Source organism: Chroicocephalus ridibundus, chromosome 1 (genome assembly GCF_963924245.1).
Source record: "Chroicocephalus ridibundus chromosome 1, bChrRid1.1, whole genome shotgun sequence".
NCBI classification, from domain to species: domain Eukaryota; kingdom Metazoa; phylum Chordata; class Aves; order Charadriiformes; family Laridae; genus Chroicocephalus; species Chroicocephalus ridibundus.
Window position 1 is genome coordinate 214,135,142 of NC_086284.1, and position 16,007 is coordinate 214,151,148.

At 44.3% G+C, this 16,007-nt stretch overlaps 1 protein-coding gene and 1 long non-coding RNA gene across 13 annotated transcripts in view; one reads left to right on the forward strand and one right to left on the reverse strand.

The window, feature by feature from the left end:
* The window catches only part of CELF2 (CUGBP Elav-like family member 2), a 561,996-nt gene that overhangs the window by 246,168 nt on the left and 299,821 nt on the right, over nt 1–16,007 (reverse strand). For 4 of the 11 annotated variants that reach the window (XM_063323645.1, XM_063323643.1, XM_063323644.1 and 1 more), the window contains exon 1: nt 580–807. The exons of 2 other annotated variants lie outside the window; for them this stretch is intronic. In XM_063323645.1, the coding sequence (XP_063179715.1) occupies nt 580–653 (74 nt within the window). In that variant the 5' untranslated portion in view covers nt 654–807. Of the gene's footprint in view, nt 1–579; nt 808–14,751; nt 14,977–16,007 lie in introns of those variants that run through there. 5 more of the 11 variants (XM_063323637.1, XM_063323636.1, XM_063323639.1 and 2 more) reach the window with 4 other exon arrangements.
* LOC134510393 (uncharacterized) lies at nt 639–5,068 on the forward strand. 2 transcript variants are annotated; one of them, XR_010069589.1, is made up of 2 exons: nt 639–754; nt 3,635–5,068. It is a non-coding gene; the product is annotated as an uncharacterized LOC134510393 (long non-coding RNA). The 2 variants fall into 2 exon arrangements; XR_010069588.1 differs by lacking the exon at nt 639–754 and adding an exon at nt 966–1,130.

The window sequence follows — 16,007 nt, forward strand, 5'->3', positions numbered from 1 at the left end:
TCTCTTTCTGAAATTCCAGCATTCAGCGCCTTCCGATAAATCTTATCCCCAGTTCAACCGCACGTAAAACAACCCCCCTCAACCTAATTAACACTCTCTGTACCAGGCAGCTGTCGGGAACAGGATAAAAAAAAAATAATATATATATATATATATATGTAAAAAAAAAAAAAATCCCTGCTTTCTGCCTGGTTTTACTCCCAGCGGATGCTCAGCGTTTCGCTTGAGAACTGAGGAAGGTTTTGCAAAGGGATTTTTGTTCTGCCGGGGAAGGGCAGCATGTAGACACCCCCCCCCCCCGCCTCCCCTCACCTCGCCGCCCCTCGCCCGCCCTCACCGACCCACTGGAACGCCGCGCACCCGGGAGGAGAAGGGTGGGGGGACACCCAACCTGGAGACCACCAAGTGACTTGAGAAGGGGGTGGGGGGAAAAAAACAGAGGGGGGGGACCCCCTTCTCCTGCCGCGGAGGGGCGGCCGAAGCCCCGCGCCCGGCGGCGGGGGGTAGCGGGGAGGGAGGGAGGGCGGGAGGGAAGGAGGGCGGGGGGGGTTACTCGGCGGCAGCCCCGCCACCACTCACATTCTGTCAGAGACCAGCAAGCGGCCGTCGACCATCATCTCCGGAAGGAAATCCAGCTTGAACGAAGAAGTCATGCTGGGCTCCGGGGGCGCCGCGGCCGGTCTGGCTCCCGGGAGGATGCGGCGGGGCTCGGCGGATCCCACAACTGCGCCGGGCGGCGGAGAGGCAGGCACAGGTGCGGAGGCCTCCCCGCGGCAGCCGCCAGCCCCGGCAGTTGTCACATTTCTCTTCCCCCCCCTCCTCCTCCTCCCCCTCCTCCCCTCCTTCTCTTGGTGTGGGTTATTTTTTTTTTTTTTAATTTTTTTTATTTAATTTTTTTTTTTTTTTATTTTCCGCCAATCCCCTCCGAAATCGACTGCTGAGGCAACCGTCGGTGGAGCGCCAGGTGCTGAGCGGGGAGGCGGAGCCATCTCCCCGCTGCGGCTCCCCGTTAACCCCTCCGGCCCCGGCGAGAGGCCTATAGCATCGCCGCGGTGGGTGGGGGACACGCACACCCCCCTCCCCGGGCTCCCCCCACCGACAAACTTTGAGGGTGGCGGCGTGGGAGGGAGGTAAGAGCCGGCCGAGACCCCCTCAGCATCTCCCCGCCGCCCCACGCTCCCGGCTCGGGTGGGCGCCGATGAGGGGAAGGTGGGGGGTGATGGGGGGGAGCCTTTCCCCCCGGCGGAGCGAAGAGCCGGGCGGGCAGCCCTCTGCTTCGGTTTCTGACAGAGACCCAGTTCTTCCCAGTGCGGGAGGAAGGCGCAAGTGGCCTCCGGCGAACTGGGAGCGCTGGGAATGTTCAGGCGGGTCGCTCAGGGGAGGGTCCCTCCACCCGGGTTCCTGCCCTTCGGGCCTCGGCACCCTTGGAACGCTCCAAGGGATGTTCCCGGCTCGTCGGGGATTTAGTTGTGACTCTGTCCTCACCGCTTCGTAAATTGGGATTTAAGTCAGTAAACGACGGTAAATCCTCCCTCCCGCCTGTAACCGGCCCAAAGCCCCTTCCCGACCCCGCGCACAACCAGACACACCACCAAAATTCCACATAAAATTCCACACATACAAATAGCTGGAGCCACCTCCCCCCCCCCACACGCGCTACCGCCCCCTGAAAATCTGTATAATTTTTCCTTTGCATCTTCAAAACCTACTTGCTTCAATACGAAGCAGCTCCAGGCAAAAGAATATTAACATATTTACGAAGATTACTGGGTGATCTGAGCAGTCTAGACAGAGAAGACGTCTCTCTGCGTTGTGTGTGCTTCTCCCTCGGAATCTCTCTCCAGGTTTTATAATTTGATTTGTTCTGGATAAACAACACTTGCAAAAAGTAACATGTGAATTTAAAAGAACTACATTTGAACTTTTCAGAGAGTATTCTAAAATAAAATTAAATTGACCGATAAATAAATATGCTGTCGCTCAGGCGAAGTTTTATTGAAATTTTGACCAGTGTCTATTTGATAGTAAGAATACAGACCAGGTGAATTTTCAGAGTCCAGTTTATGGCACTAAGACACTTTTCCATTTTAAACAGTTAAAAAGGAAGAAAAACCCCTCAGGCTGCTAAAATTTTTGCCTACTTTGCAAGTCTAAAGAAAGGAAAGGTTCACTTGGCCCTCAGCGTAATCCCCGTAGGACAGCTGCAATCCTGAACAGATATCTATAGCGTTATTAATCTGCTCTGTTCTATATGTTCGCATACTGTCCTCATCACCATGGCACCTAAACGTCCACAGAGAAATGCACAAAGCAAAGCTATGGCTCCTCTTTACTAAATTAATGGCAATTCCTCTACGCCACCCATCCATCGCGCGGCGTAAGCCTATATGGCGGATAAAAAAAAAATAAGTGCAAAGTCGCAATAAAAGGAGAAACCAAGCACAACTCTCTCCAGCTGGACGCAGCCACCTGGGTTTTGATCTGAGGCCTCCATGGTGGTTAATCCAGCCCAGAGCAGAGTTGGATTAACTTTCAATTTCAAAATCTTGCCACTGCAGAAGGGGCAGGTTTTAGCTGAGAAGAAATACAGGCAGCTCAGCGAGGATGAAGATATTCTTTTAAGTACGAAGGCTCCACCCCCACTTCACCCTGTGCGGCTGGATCCGTACCTCTTCATCATCATTTTTTTTTTTTTTTTGCTACATGCTTAATCTAAGGGACTTCAGTCTCCCCAGCCTGATGCTTTTAAGGACCACAGTCCCACTGCTGCTGCCTGAAAAGCAAATCCACGCTTTGCACAGGATGCCATGGTGGAAGGAGGAGAGGATCACAAATAATTTGGCTTAAAATCTGCATATGGAACAGCGAGATCTTTATAAATTTGCCCCATTTCACAAGGTGTAAGTGCTTAAAAATGCTTCATTAAAACGTATGTTCTTTTGAAATATTTATTTTCCTTTTAATTACATGTGAATTAGCTGGAAGAAGCTGTAGGGAAGCCCTCTTACTGACTTAAGCCTTCTCAGCAGTTTGTTAAATTCTAGCCTCAAATCCCTTGAGGGAATAGTGGATTCAAAGCAGCTTTTAATCATACTATAAGGAGGGTGAAGTAGTATGTAAGTAGGTCATAGAGAAAGCATTACAAGTGCATAGGTTATTGCTTTATTTAACAACTACAGTGTAACACACTTTTCAAAGCACATTTGCTTTTGCCATTTAAAAGTTAGAGGCAGGAACAGGGTCAAATGCAAAAAAAAAAAAAAAACAAAAAAACCCTCTCTATAAAAGATGCCGAGATATGACTCAAGGAGAGCTTATGGGGAGAAACCGCATTCAAATAATTTGGTTCTCAAACGTAAATTACGTAGTGACTACGTACGAATTAACTCTCGAACGCAGAGGGTAAAGTGGTGAAAAACAAAAACGCAAAAAAACCCCACCCTGAATGTTTCACACTGTTACAGGCTCCCCTCTGTTGTTTGTCACGTTAATGCCAGTTCCTTGACCGGCACATGTGCGCAAAATAGCAACTTTTATTAAAAACGAAGGAAAAATGGAAGCTTTGGTCCGTTACTGTAGTACAGAGGGAAATGGGGAGGGGGAATGGCAAATGAAGCTGCATTAATTTTCACAGCATAAATCAGACAATGGATGTAAACACTGGCTTAGAGGAGCTGCGTTATTGCTGCGCTATCGCTGCCTGCCGATATGAAGCTTTTTCAGCTGGTGGAGCATATGGCAGTTTTGAGGAAGGAACCTGGAATTTGGAATCAGCAATTCTCAGGCTTTAATCCTACTCCGGCTACAAATGTCGCCTCCTCTCCATCCTCCCCTCGTTTCAGAGGCCCAGACCCCGCTTGCCGCCGCAGTCGCATCATTTACTCTTTGCGCCTCGGTTTCTCCGGACGTCGAAGTGGGGCAGATGAAGCAATTCCCCTTCACCTTTGCAGATCAGGCGCCATTCAAGCAGCTTTTCGGACACAGAGCGACGTGCAATTTCTCCAAACAACTCAACCTTTGAAAACCGAACACCTCCTCAGAGCAAAAAAAAAATATACAACACCCCAAAACCTGCAAAAAAGTTCAGCTGCAGAAAGAGCAGGGTTGAGCGTATGAGCTCACTCTGACATCACTGCCCGTGGCTTTCGTCCAGCAAGTGACAAAGACAGCAGACACCCCCTTTCCCTTCCAGATCCCGCAGCCAAATCCAGTGTGGAGCTCACATCACGACCCCTCTCCGGACCCCCTCCTCACCCTTTCTTTAATTGCCATTCCTTTAATCAACTTGCCCCCCCCCAGTATTGGGCCAAGGAAATGCTACTGTTGGAAGCACTTCAAGGGAAAGTTTCCGAATGACTTCACTCTCTCCCAAGCCTGCAAGGCAGCATGAAGAGAGTTCAAATCCTCTGCTTTATTCCCCCCTAAGCCAATGAACATGCTCGGGATTCAGCTTATCTCTGGCATCAAAGCAAGTTTCTATCAGAGGCGGCAGAAGCAGAGCTGGGCGACGGCGGTGTAAATTTGGAGCGGGCTCAAATGACTTCAGTGGAATCACTCAGGATCTTCCACTAATGCGAGGGGGAAAAGGAATCTGGTCCAGACAGCGTTACTGAATGCAAATGAGGTGTTCGCTATCTTTCACAAAGAAATAACCTTCCAGGCAACCCATGAGCCTGAAAGTAGTAGCTGGGCTAACAGCAGAAAATACAGCATTTTGGTTCGTGCGGCGGGACGTGAGCCTACCTGCGTACAAGGGAGGGAGGAAGCCTATCAGCTTAACTCTTATTAGCAGACTTCTAGAGGGACAAGAAAGGGGGAAGAAAAAAAAGGAGAAAAAAAGAAAAGCAAAGCACACAAGCACAAGTGACACAAAGCATTTGGGCAGAGCTGAAGAATGGTGTAAGCACCGTAAGCAATTAAAAGCAAAAAGTAATGCATCTCTTGGAGTGGCAAAAAGGAGTGGACCTGATTTTGCACCATTTTGCGAAGGTTTTGATTATTTTTAACAAATCCATCTTTGCCAGTTAGTTCTAATATCAGAATAAAGTTTTGCATTACGAAGCCTTAACCTTTCAGTAAGGATGTTTTTATGTACGAAACCAAACACACAACAGTCTTCCCTTCATCTTATTTTGAGAAATAAAATGATTTGCATAGAACCAAAACCCTTTTAAAAAGAAAACTGAATTATTGGTTAAAACTGATCAATGAATTTCAAGTATTGAAATCTGAGCCGCTTGTGAAGCTTCCCCCCCCCCCAATTCCGTAGGCTATTGGAGCTAATCAGTAATTTTCAGAAATAAACGTCATTTAAAATTAGCCCTGTGAAAAGGTACCTCAAATTAAGCATTTCTAGAGCTTTCACTTGAAGCACATTGATATTATGTAAACTTGGTTGCTATAGTAAAACTTCCCACTCACTTCTTTTTTTTCCTTTTTTTTCCTCTTCCTATTTTATACCACTGATGAGGTGATTTCATCCCACTGTGGGTATTAGGCCTTTGTTCCATTTTGCGGGTAATAACTCAATCGTTCCGAAAACAATTAGGCAAGATTTTATGGCGCAAGGCAGACGCTACATGTGACGGAGGGTTTTCAGGAAAGGCCTTTAATTTGGAGGAACACCCGACTTTGTGAATAGCATGCAAATACTCGGGATCGTCGATCACGACCCTCAGGTCCAATCCTGCGTAGCGCTAGTGCTGAGCAGGACCCGGCCAGTACCATTTGCTCCAGCTGGGCTATCCACGGCGCTCGGCACTGTATTTAGCAAATACTAAAAGAGTAACAAGTAAATATTTGCAAGACCAAGTCTTACAGTCCTGTTATTTATTTACAGCCCTATCGAAGAGCATCGCTATTGATCTGTAGGTGTTGCCTTTGTGGAGTGCCTTGTCCATATAGACACAAGACCAAGGCTTTTGTCAACCCAGTCCTATCTCAACTTGACAACAGGCATTGACTGTTTTTCCTCTTTTTTTTTTTCTTTTTTCTTTCTTTTAACCTTTTTTTTTTTTTTTTTTTTTTATGAACTACCTTATCTTCTCACCCGCTGACTGATTCCATCAGCAACCACTACCCAACCAGGAGGGAAACTGGGGCACTGCATGCACTGGGCAGACCTGATTTCCTACTAGACAGCACGCGCATTATTTATGGTCAAAAAAAGCACCTTTCCAAACAACCCTGGAAGAGGGAACTTAATACTGGTGGATTTGGCTGTTATATTATCTTCACATGAAAAAGTGCAATCTTGTATTACTTAGGATAGGAGGAATCGCACATAGAATCATAGGGTTGGAAGGGACCTCTGGAGACCATCTAGCCCAACCCCCTGCCAGAGCAGGGTCACCCAGAGCAGGTGGCACAGGAACGCGTCCAGGCGGGGTTTGAATGTCTCCAGAGACGGAGACTCCACCACCTCTCTGGGCAGCCTGTGCCAGGGCTCTGCCACCCTCAGGGTAAAGAAGTTCCTTCTCATGTTTAGGTGGAACTTCCTGTGTTCAAGTTTGTGCCCATTACCTCTTGTCCTGTCGCTGGGCACCACTGAAAAGATCCTGGCCCCATCCTCCTGACACCCACCCTTTAAGTATTTATAAGTGTTGATAAGGACCCCCCCCTCAGCCATCTTTTTTCCAGACTGAAGAGACCCAAATCCCTCAGCCTTTCTTCATAAGAGAGGTGTTCCAGTCCCCTAATCATATAACCCCCTCTGGATTTTATGCCTTCACGGGGCAGGGGTAAAAGCCCACCGTAACCAGAAAAAGCTCTTCCCCCCATCCAAGCCCACAAGAACAACTGCTAGGAGGCATGAAAACCTCAGTCATTTTATATAAGTTTGAGGTTTCTGAAGAGGGAGGCTTGTTTTTGGGAGAGATGCAGGATCAGGGAAGGGGATGGTGAGGATGGGCTGAACACAGAGGCAATTCTGGAGGGCAGCTCCAACTCCAAAAGCAACGGGCAAAGGCAAATGTGAAGTTCTAATGTGGCATCAGCAAGGCAAGAGGATGAATAAGGGACATGAAAAGAGACAGGAAGCCAAAAGTAGATTTATTTTCAAAAACAGATTGTAAAGAAATTTCTGAACGAACCTACTGCACTTCTGACTAACTGCAGGATCTTTGTAAAGTTAACCACCCTCTTCCCTTCTCATTCACTTCTGCCACATGGTTTTCTTTCCTTTTCACTGGAGATGACTGGATCTCACCTTACACTTCAGGTAAAAGGCAATTTAAGGTAGGAAACCTTTAAGGTAGGAAATCTTAAGGTAGGAAATTTCACAGGTCTTTTTTTTTTTTCATTTGTTCGTGAAGTGCCTAGCATACATCTCGGTCCTCAAAGATAGCAAACTATCACCTTGATAACATGTAAAGCAACTGTCTTTGTTTGACATCATTATTTCCCGCAGACACAATCCATTAAACCTCAGATACGAAGGATGGAAAGAAAAGGCTCCTGCAGTAACTCTAAGGCATTTAGACACGCAGAAAACTGTGCCGTGTCTGGTTTGGGGGTGGGGTTTTTTTCCTCCCTACATAGAGAGTATAAGAATTGCCACATGGGTCAGATCAAAAGGTCCAGCTAGTCCATGACCCTGCCTCTGATCATGGCTTGTAACGGATGCAGAGAGTGTGGCAAGTCTGCTGTGATCCTTCCCACCTCCCAGCAACCAGTGGCTGAGGGGCTTCAAAAGTCAAGGGCTGCATCTGAGCCAAGGTGTTTAACAGGCTCAAAACTGCTAAATCAGTTTTTCCCCCAAATTCTCCCTCTGAAAGGGACACTGATGAAGTCATATGTATTACTCGCAGAGCTGCCCCTTAAAAGGGCTGTTCTTAACTTCAGAGATTTGGGGCTCAGTACAACTAGTGGGAACACTGGCTTTCTTTTCCAAAGCAAAACATTAAACCCAACTTAGTTTTTAACGTAGAAAGTTTTACTTCAGTAGAACCACAATAATTCATCTGCAACTTTTTTCAAGAACCCCAACCCATCGGCACCACAACTTTGTACGGCAAAAATTGCTGCAGCCGTGAGGTTCCTAGGGCAGGCACGTAGTTTGGTGTCCTTTTGTGAGCAAGGCCCTTTAGGGAAAATTTTGGTCACTTTGGATTGCGATATTTGGGGGTAGGGGTTAACTGAGTTAAATGTATGTTCATCAGCCACGCACAGATAGATCTCCATATGATTCATTGGAGCAGCACTGCAGAACACCTGATGTTGCCGATGCAGTTCTGTTAGTGTTTTGTTATTTTTAAAGGGGGTTATATAACTCTCTCATTAAAATTAAATGTGGGCTGAAATGATGCAGGCAAATTCTCAAGCTTTAGCGTGAGCTTCTTCCTCGCGGTTTAGCTGAAAATAGATGATTTTTAGGCAGAAGAGAAGGAAAATGAAACGAAGAGGTTGTTACAGTTGAAAATCGAGTCTCTAAGAATTTAAGTTCTCTGATAATTCACCGTTGCCTTTCTAGAGGGCCTCAATTCTTCAGATGCTGACCTGCAGCTTCCAGGGAGAGCAGGTGCAGGATTTGAATCTTAAATTCGCTCCCTAGCACAGCTATCGTATCATCCACAGCTATCTACACTTGCAAGGTTCCATTTCCAGATGATCTACGTTCGGGTGCCCTTGCTTTTCTCTTCACTCCTCTATTTGTCTAAAAGGGATAGTAAATTCCCATATCCTCTCTCTGATTTTCTATCGGGTTTTTTCCCCCCACCTCCAGCCCTCTGCTCCGTCTTCCTCCCGGTGACAGACTGTTGTCTGGCATCCTCAAAGGCTGCTCTTGAAGATGACCTGCTGATTTGCTGCCATGGGAACTCCAGTGCGAGGGCAGCATTTACCCCTCGCACACCGACGGGCGCGAGCAGCGGTTCCCCATGCCCACCCCCACTTCCTGCCGGCAAAAGTTTGCCCTCCTCTATTTCAGAAGCCTTGCAAGGGACCTTGGAAGGCTGTGCCTTAAGTAACGGGAGTCCTGCAGCCTCTCCAGCATCCAGCAGCAGCAGCCACTGCTGAATTTTTCGGAGGAAGGTGAAAAAAGTCTAATGGCCTACGTGAGCATGCAAATTGCTTTTCAAAACTCGTGGAGAAAAAGCTTAGGCAGCAAAGCAGGAGACTCGAGAAAAACCCTCTCTAATGTAATGGCAGAAAGCATTATCTTCGCATAAGTGCCATATTTAAAACTTCCCAAGCAATTTTCTGTGTAACCCTATTCCTTTGAATCGGAGAGAGTTAACTTAAAATTAGGTTATTCTACTCGAATGAGGGACGCAGGCTAACACATCAGCCACCGAGGATGCTACATGGAGAGACAAGCAAGTAATTCTCTCCCTTCCCCACCCCCAAACACAATTTTGGGTGTTTTAATTGAAATAGAAGGATCATTTTTACTTGGCTGCGTTTTGCAGGGCAGCTCGCGATCCACACTGTGTCAGTCTTGTCAGTGCACTGGCAGGTTTACAGACCTACGGTACTTCCCTGCAAGCACTGACTCCTAAGAGCCTAATCCGGTAATGTGGGCTTAATGCACAATATAATTTCACGAACCACCTAGAAACCAAGTGCAAATCTGGGAGCCGATGCTTTCCAGAAATGTCAAGTTAGCCATTCGTGCAGAAACCCCAGAGATGGATCTGTCTGATACTGGCCCATGAAATGGTCACCGATCCTTAGACCATCCGAGGAAATAAAGTTGCGTGTGGCAACAGCTGAAATCCTTTTTTACATCCTGCTCGAGCTGATTGCTAGTTGTGCTATCTCAGTCTCAAGACTGGAGTGAGAGATGAGAAAATTAGGGTCCAGATCAAGATTTACACAAGATTTGTGAAAATTCATGCCCCTTTCCCTCCAATAATGATAGTTAACCTTCCGTGCATCATTAACTTGCCAAGAACAGTATTAAAGCGACTTTAATTGACACATTTGCTTCCGCTGCAGGGTGAAATAACACAAAAGCAAAACAAAACACACACGCACACAGAAAAAAAAAAAAAAAGCTTTTTGCCACAGCAAGAGTGTTAGAGAGAGGGGGGGAAAAAAAAAATAAATAAAATCCCGTTTTTATTTCCTCTGTGAGGATGCCAGCAGTCCTGTTTCATAAACTCCAGTGATTCATCACCATCCCAGGCAGCCAATCATTCCGCAGGTCAAGTAGAAATGGGCTGTAGAGCCAGCAACTCCTGCTGCCCCGATAATGCATGTCATTCCAGGCATGGCGACATGCTTTCTCAACAGCTGCCATTTTCAGTTACCTTTCCTATGGCTGACACACAAGTAAATGTGTTGGAAGCAGTAAAACAGTCATAGGAAAGCAGTTGCAAAGATAAATAGCACCTGCACGTGATAATCTCTAATGTCATTAGAGAGGAAAGAAGGATGTGTTTTGAAACAGAATTTCTTTCTTCTGAAAGCATCGCTTGACTTCGGGGGGGTTTATGTCAGCGTGTGTGTGACTGAGAGGGGGTTCTTTGGTCTTGGTTTTTTTCTTTGTTTTTTTTTTTTTCTCAAATAAACATCCAGACATTCATCTTGGTTCTAACCTTAATAGATATAACTAGGGGAAAAGGGGAAAAAAAAACCCTGCAAAACACCCAGCATTAAAGAAAAAAAAATCTTCTCACAATTCAGTTGTGAGAAAAGATTTTGTATAGCGAGATTTGGCTTGAATTCAGTAATGCTCACTTTAAGAAACACAACTGCTCTAATTAAGGGGAAAGAAAAGGATTTTCTTCAATCGTTTCTTTTCAGTCTTTATTCCTTATCATCTAACTTAAATTTCATGAACTACTTGTTCAATACCTGTCCTCTGAATTACATGCGGTTGAATACTTTTCTTTTTTTTTTTTGCAGATGGAAGCCGAGTGGGAGTTCTGAGGGCACAGGACTATAGAAATAAACACCCTCAGTGAAGAAATGTTCAAACTTATGTGCACATGTCTATGTGTGCACACACGCACACAGATGTATCCCTGCTTATGAGATGCAGCGCACGTGTCATTTCTGTACCTATACCATGTGAAGAGCCCATGCCTGCACACAAATGGTGAAAAATAAATAATAAAATAACTGTTCCCACTAACAGTGCTGGAACAAGATTTCAAATGCATAAGATTATCCATATTAATTTATGGTAATCTACAAATGAACGCTGCAGAGACAGTACAGGTTATCCAAAATGGTACTTGCATTTAATGAGAAACTACCACAAAATATCTTCAAGACAGATTTACTTGCATCTTCTAATACCCCCTGAATTAATCTAACGCAAAACACAAAGTACAAGCTCTGTTTCCCCTTTGGAACAACTGGCTCTTGAAACGCCAAAGGAAAGCCGAGCTTTTCTCTCCACACAAAGTCCTCTTAGACATCTTGCTTTCAGATTTCATCAACTTAGGTGTTTTCAGGGCTGTAAGCAGTGAACTTTCCATCAGCAGCATCTTCAGCTAATTAACCCTCCTGATTACAATAATTAGTATTGATTCACTCCTGAATGACTTCTTAAGTATTCAAGCACAATCTACACTTGCAGTAAAACTTCTAGATATGAATATTAATTGAATGCTCTCCTTTGTTTTTCAGCCCCAAAGGTATAGTTTGCAATCTTATATACTTAAATTTGATAACAGAAACACTTCAGTTTTATTCTCATTTAACAAAGAGAATATTAACATGTTGATGTTAGAGATTGTGGTTCACGAATCTGAAAATTAAAAAAAAAATTAAATAATATATAGACAAAGACTCCAGGCTAATAAATAAATATAACTCCCTTCCATTTCCTATGGCAGCATGGAAAGCCAGTTCCCAGGATAAGCCCTGTCCTCCTTTTGCTCTGACAGGTAGGACCGAGGACGGTCTTTCTTTTTGGCATTACACCTGGTCATCGCAAGTACAAATAACAGCTCACGCAGAGTCGGAATTAGCACTCTCGGCGCTGTTGTGGAAACAGATGTTGCCAAGTTTGACAACTGCAAGGCACCACATTGCTCTGCGAATGGGCGCGATTCAAAGCAGGTAACGCCAAGGACACCTGCGATGTTCATGCGTAGGATCTCAAAACCTCTATAGTCTCTCAAAAGCCGACACTTTTGTTAAAGCATGCTAAGAAATAGCCTGTGTTCCAGATTTGCCTCACTTTCTTTGATGTTAATAATAATTGTTATGGCTCAAAAAAGCAGTATTTCAGTAAATATGCACAGAAAGAATATTTTTTTTTTTGGAGTAGGGTTCATACAAATAATTCAAAAATTAGTCTTTGACGTGAATGCAATGTCAGAAAATACCCTTGGAAAAGAAGAAAGTAACTGGCAATCCAAGACAAAAATCTGTAGTATACGTATTTTGCGCAGCATTTTATCTGAAAACATAGCAACTGCTGTAAGTTTACTATGAACTCACCTGTGAGACGAGCGCTTAGGGAACAGGTTTAGTATTGAATAGTCCTTAAAAGTGGCGGTTGAGTTTGCTGCCCAGGTGGCTGGTGGTGGCTGCTACAAAAGTGGCATTCAGCCTACTCCGGGCAGTCACTAAAGGGGCACTTCCATGTCGCCGAGAGCGAGGGATTCACTTTATTGCCACTCACAAAGGGCCAGCAGCTGCTAGAAAGCCCAGGCTGAAGGAGGATAACTCGATAAAAAATTTAAAAAAAAAAAAAAAGTGCAGTGGTGGCAGAGCAGAGCAGTTGTGAATGAGTTAATGTTTGTCTCAAAATAAGTTCTTCCAAGAAGTGAATTATAGCATGGTCCCATTATATTAAACACCATCCTCGCTTTATTCATGTTTATGCACAACACACAGCACGCAAGTACTACCTGATAATCCATAACCTCTAGGCTTCTAGCATATTTTATGTGATATTACCTTTTTGTTCACGTAAACTCTTTCCTATTGATTTATACCAGCTCAAGACACAAGGGAAGGAGATGCAACACCAATAAAAAAAATGCAAAAAAGCATAGTAAGTACACAGAGTCCCCCCCCTAAAACATTTTTTGTTGAAAACACATGCTTTAGAGAGCTCTGACTGCTACCAGTAAATCTTTAATGTCTTTTCTTTTTTTAATTAAGGGGTCAAAGAGACCCCTCAACCCATAAATCATGCTGTAGAATCCAGTTTAAAAAAAAAGCATGAGACCCCTACAATTAATTGATCTGGGCAAAAAATAGAAACCACTCTCTCTTTTCTCTCAGAAAATGATTACAAATCTTACTAAACTCAATATATTTATTTATCATGTAAAGTATTTAAAGACTTTAAACAGTTTCAGAAACTCCACAGACTGAAGACAATTCATTTTATTTAAGACACAAGCTGCTGTCCAAGTAGTAACTCAGAATCTTTCAAAAGCTTTGTAACAATTTCTTTTCATAATGCATAAGGTGCACGAGCATTTTGCCAAATTCCAAGCCCAAACTGTTAACTGTTCTAGTGCTAAACTACGGCTGTCTAAACAGAAAGATAATCATGAAATGTCATATGAATAATTTGTTAGATTTGGGGATAGGAACCATCCAGGTAAATTATTCTGCCTGACCTTAAAAATTCTAACGTATGCTAATAGCTGGATTATAAAAATGGAAAGTAGCATGGGCTCCCACTTTGAGAGCTGATTTATCATTTTTATTGCATTTTCATTACCTAAACAAAATTAGAAACAGTGTCTTCAAAACAGCAGTTAAAGTTGACATGATCAGGCATAAAATCAGGCAAGGGCACGTTTGGCAACTATGTATTTCCAGATTGACAGCGGTATTGCAAGCTTTCGTAATCGATAAGTTTTCTCGCCACAGTTAAAGGGGAGGTTAGTAATAAATCTCCAACTTAATGCAATGGGCATAATTGTTCAGATGCAAACCTCCCCCTCCCTGCACTATTAGCAGCAGATATCAAATGAAAGAACCGTCACAAAATAGGCAATACACTTCATATTCTCCCGGATATACAAAAAGATTAAGGGAAATGAAAAAGGGGCTGAGACAAGGAAAGGGGGGAAAAAAAAGAAAACAACCCAAACCACCCCACCGCCAGACATACATTAAGCTAGTTTGACAGCACCATTGTTCAGCTGTCCCATTGTCAGACCAAAAGATGTATTCAATGCTACAATGTCTGCTAGCAAATAAACAAAAGACTACATTTTTCAAAGCGGGGTGCCAATTCTAGCATAATTCTCTGTGTATGTGCGTGTGTGCGTGTGCCTGCGTGTGTGTGTGTGTGTGTGTGTGTCTCTGAAAAGAGTAGTCGATGCCGGCCCCCCTCTAAACCTTGGAACGTTAAGAATATATGTGTAATCCCACGTATGGGAGTATTTAGATATTTTTAAAACGTCTTCGAGGGGTAAAGACCAGGTAGAGCATTAGTAACTATTTACATAGGCTAAGTGAAAATTAAAGTGGTATTTAGGGCACTAGCTCTAACATGGAGTCTCCCTGAGCTTTTTCCATGCTTATTCCATGCCCAGTGCATAATAATGAAGCAGGCAGAAATATTGCAAAGGAGGTGATAAAAGAAATATCAGCTCTCATTTAGGAAAAAAAAAAAAAAAAAATTATTTTTTTTTCCTCCTTGCCCTCTCCGTACATTTGTCGTCATACATGAAATGTACGATTCTAACTCGTGGAAAACGCTACTTGCACACAGCAATGCCTGTCTTTTCCTTTAAATAGGGAAACTACTTAATACACAGCGCGGTTATACTTGCAGCGGGCCCAGGCAACTCGAAAGCACGCGTTAAAACAAAGGAGACAACATACCTTAAAAGCAGCTCCTCATTTCTCATAGTAACAGCGGATTTGGGACAGCGCATGCTTTCTGCACCGATATTCTCAACAAAAGCCAGTTCAGAAGTGCGCTCAAACATCAATGCCACAGTAGCTACTCACTAATGGCTACTCTTTCTCTCTTTCTCTCTCTAGTCAGACGCTGAGTGGTGGAGCAAAGGGGCCCCTGCAGATTCACTAAGCAGAAATAATCCTCTCTGACAAGTTATGTTGTCTGGGCATATTTTACATTAATGCACTGTGCTGCCTATAGGGGTCTTGTTTGCGTTCACTCCAGCCTAGCTGGTGGTAGCTCTCTTAATTACCATCCAAAAAAAAAAAAAGAAAAAAAAAATTAGCAACATCCCCCCCACCGCCCCTCTAAAAAAAAAAAAAATTAAAATTGTATATAACTGAAAGAAAAGGGGGGAAAATCTATGGGCGAATGAGGGAAGGCATCCCCCCCCCCGGAAGGATGCATGCTTGATATGGATCTTTTGTTTGCCCTGCGAACTCAGTGAATACAGTGGCAAACAGATGCTGCGGCTCGCGAGGCTCGTGCACTTTAAGGGAACTGGGTTAGAGGCTCTTTCTGGGGCTCTGGAGTCGCAGCTGGAGCTCTTGCTCCGTCCCTCCTTCCCTTCCCTGTTCAAGGCTGAGTGGCTTTATGGGACCTGCCAGCTCACATCAGAGAGACTGGGGAGTATTAACGCAGGCACCTGGGGATCTTCTTCAAGTTTGCAGTTTTTCTTGGCAATTTTAACCCCTCCAAAACACAAGTCCCCACATCCCTCCAATTTTAACCCCTCCAAAACACAACGCAGTTACCAAGTAACTGGGTTTGCTTTAACCCAGACCCTTAGGCTCGGCTTTGGCAGAGTTCTCGCAGACGGGAAAGCGTGTTGCATTATTCAATGATTTACTCACTTCCTATGTATGAAAGGAACTCTAGTGTGACACTGACTTCGGGGAAACAGCCTCTTTGCCCCTACCTCGGAGATCTGCCATGTACTTTGTAGAAACAGGTTGTGGTCTTCCAGTTGCCAAGGCAGTCAGTGAGGTTTATTTTCATATTTTGGTTTCAACTTCTGCTGAGTAAAACCTTTAAACCATGCAGCTACTTTTCGGGCAGGAGGATGGTTGGGGCTTGGGGGAGTGTTTTGTTTAGTTTTTGTTTGTTTGTTCGCCTTTTTTTTTTTAAAAAAAATCTATATCAGATATTTGAGTAGATGCTTATTTGGCGGACTGAA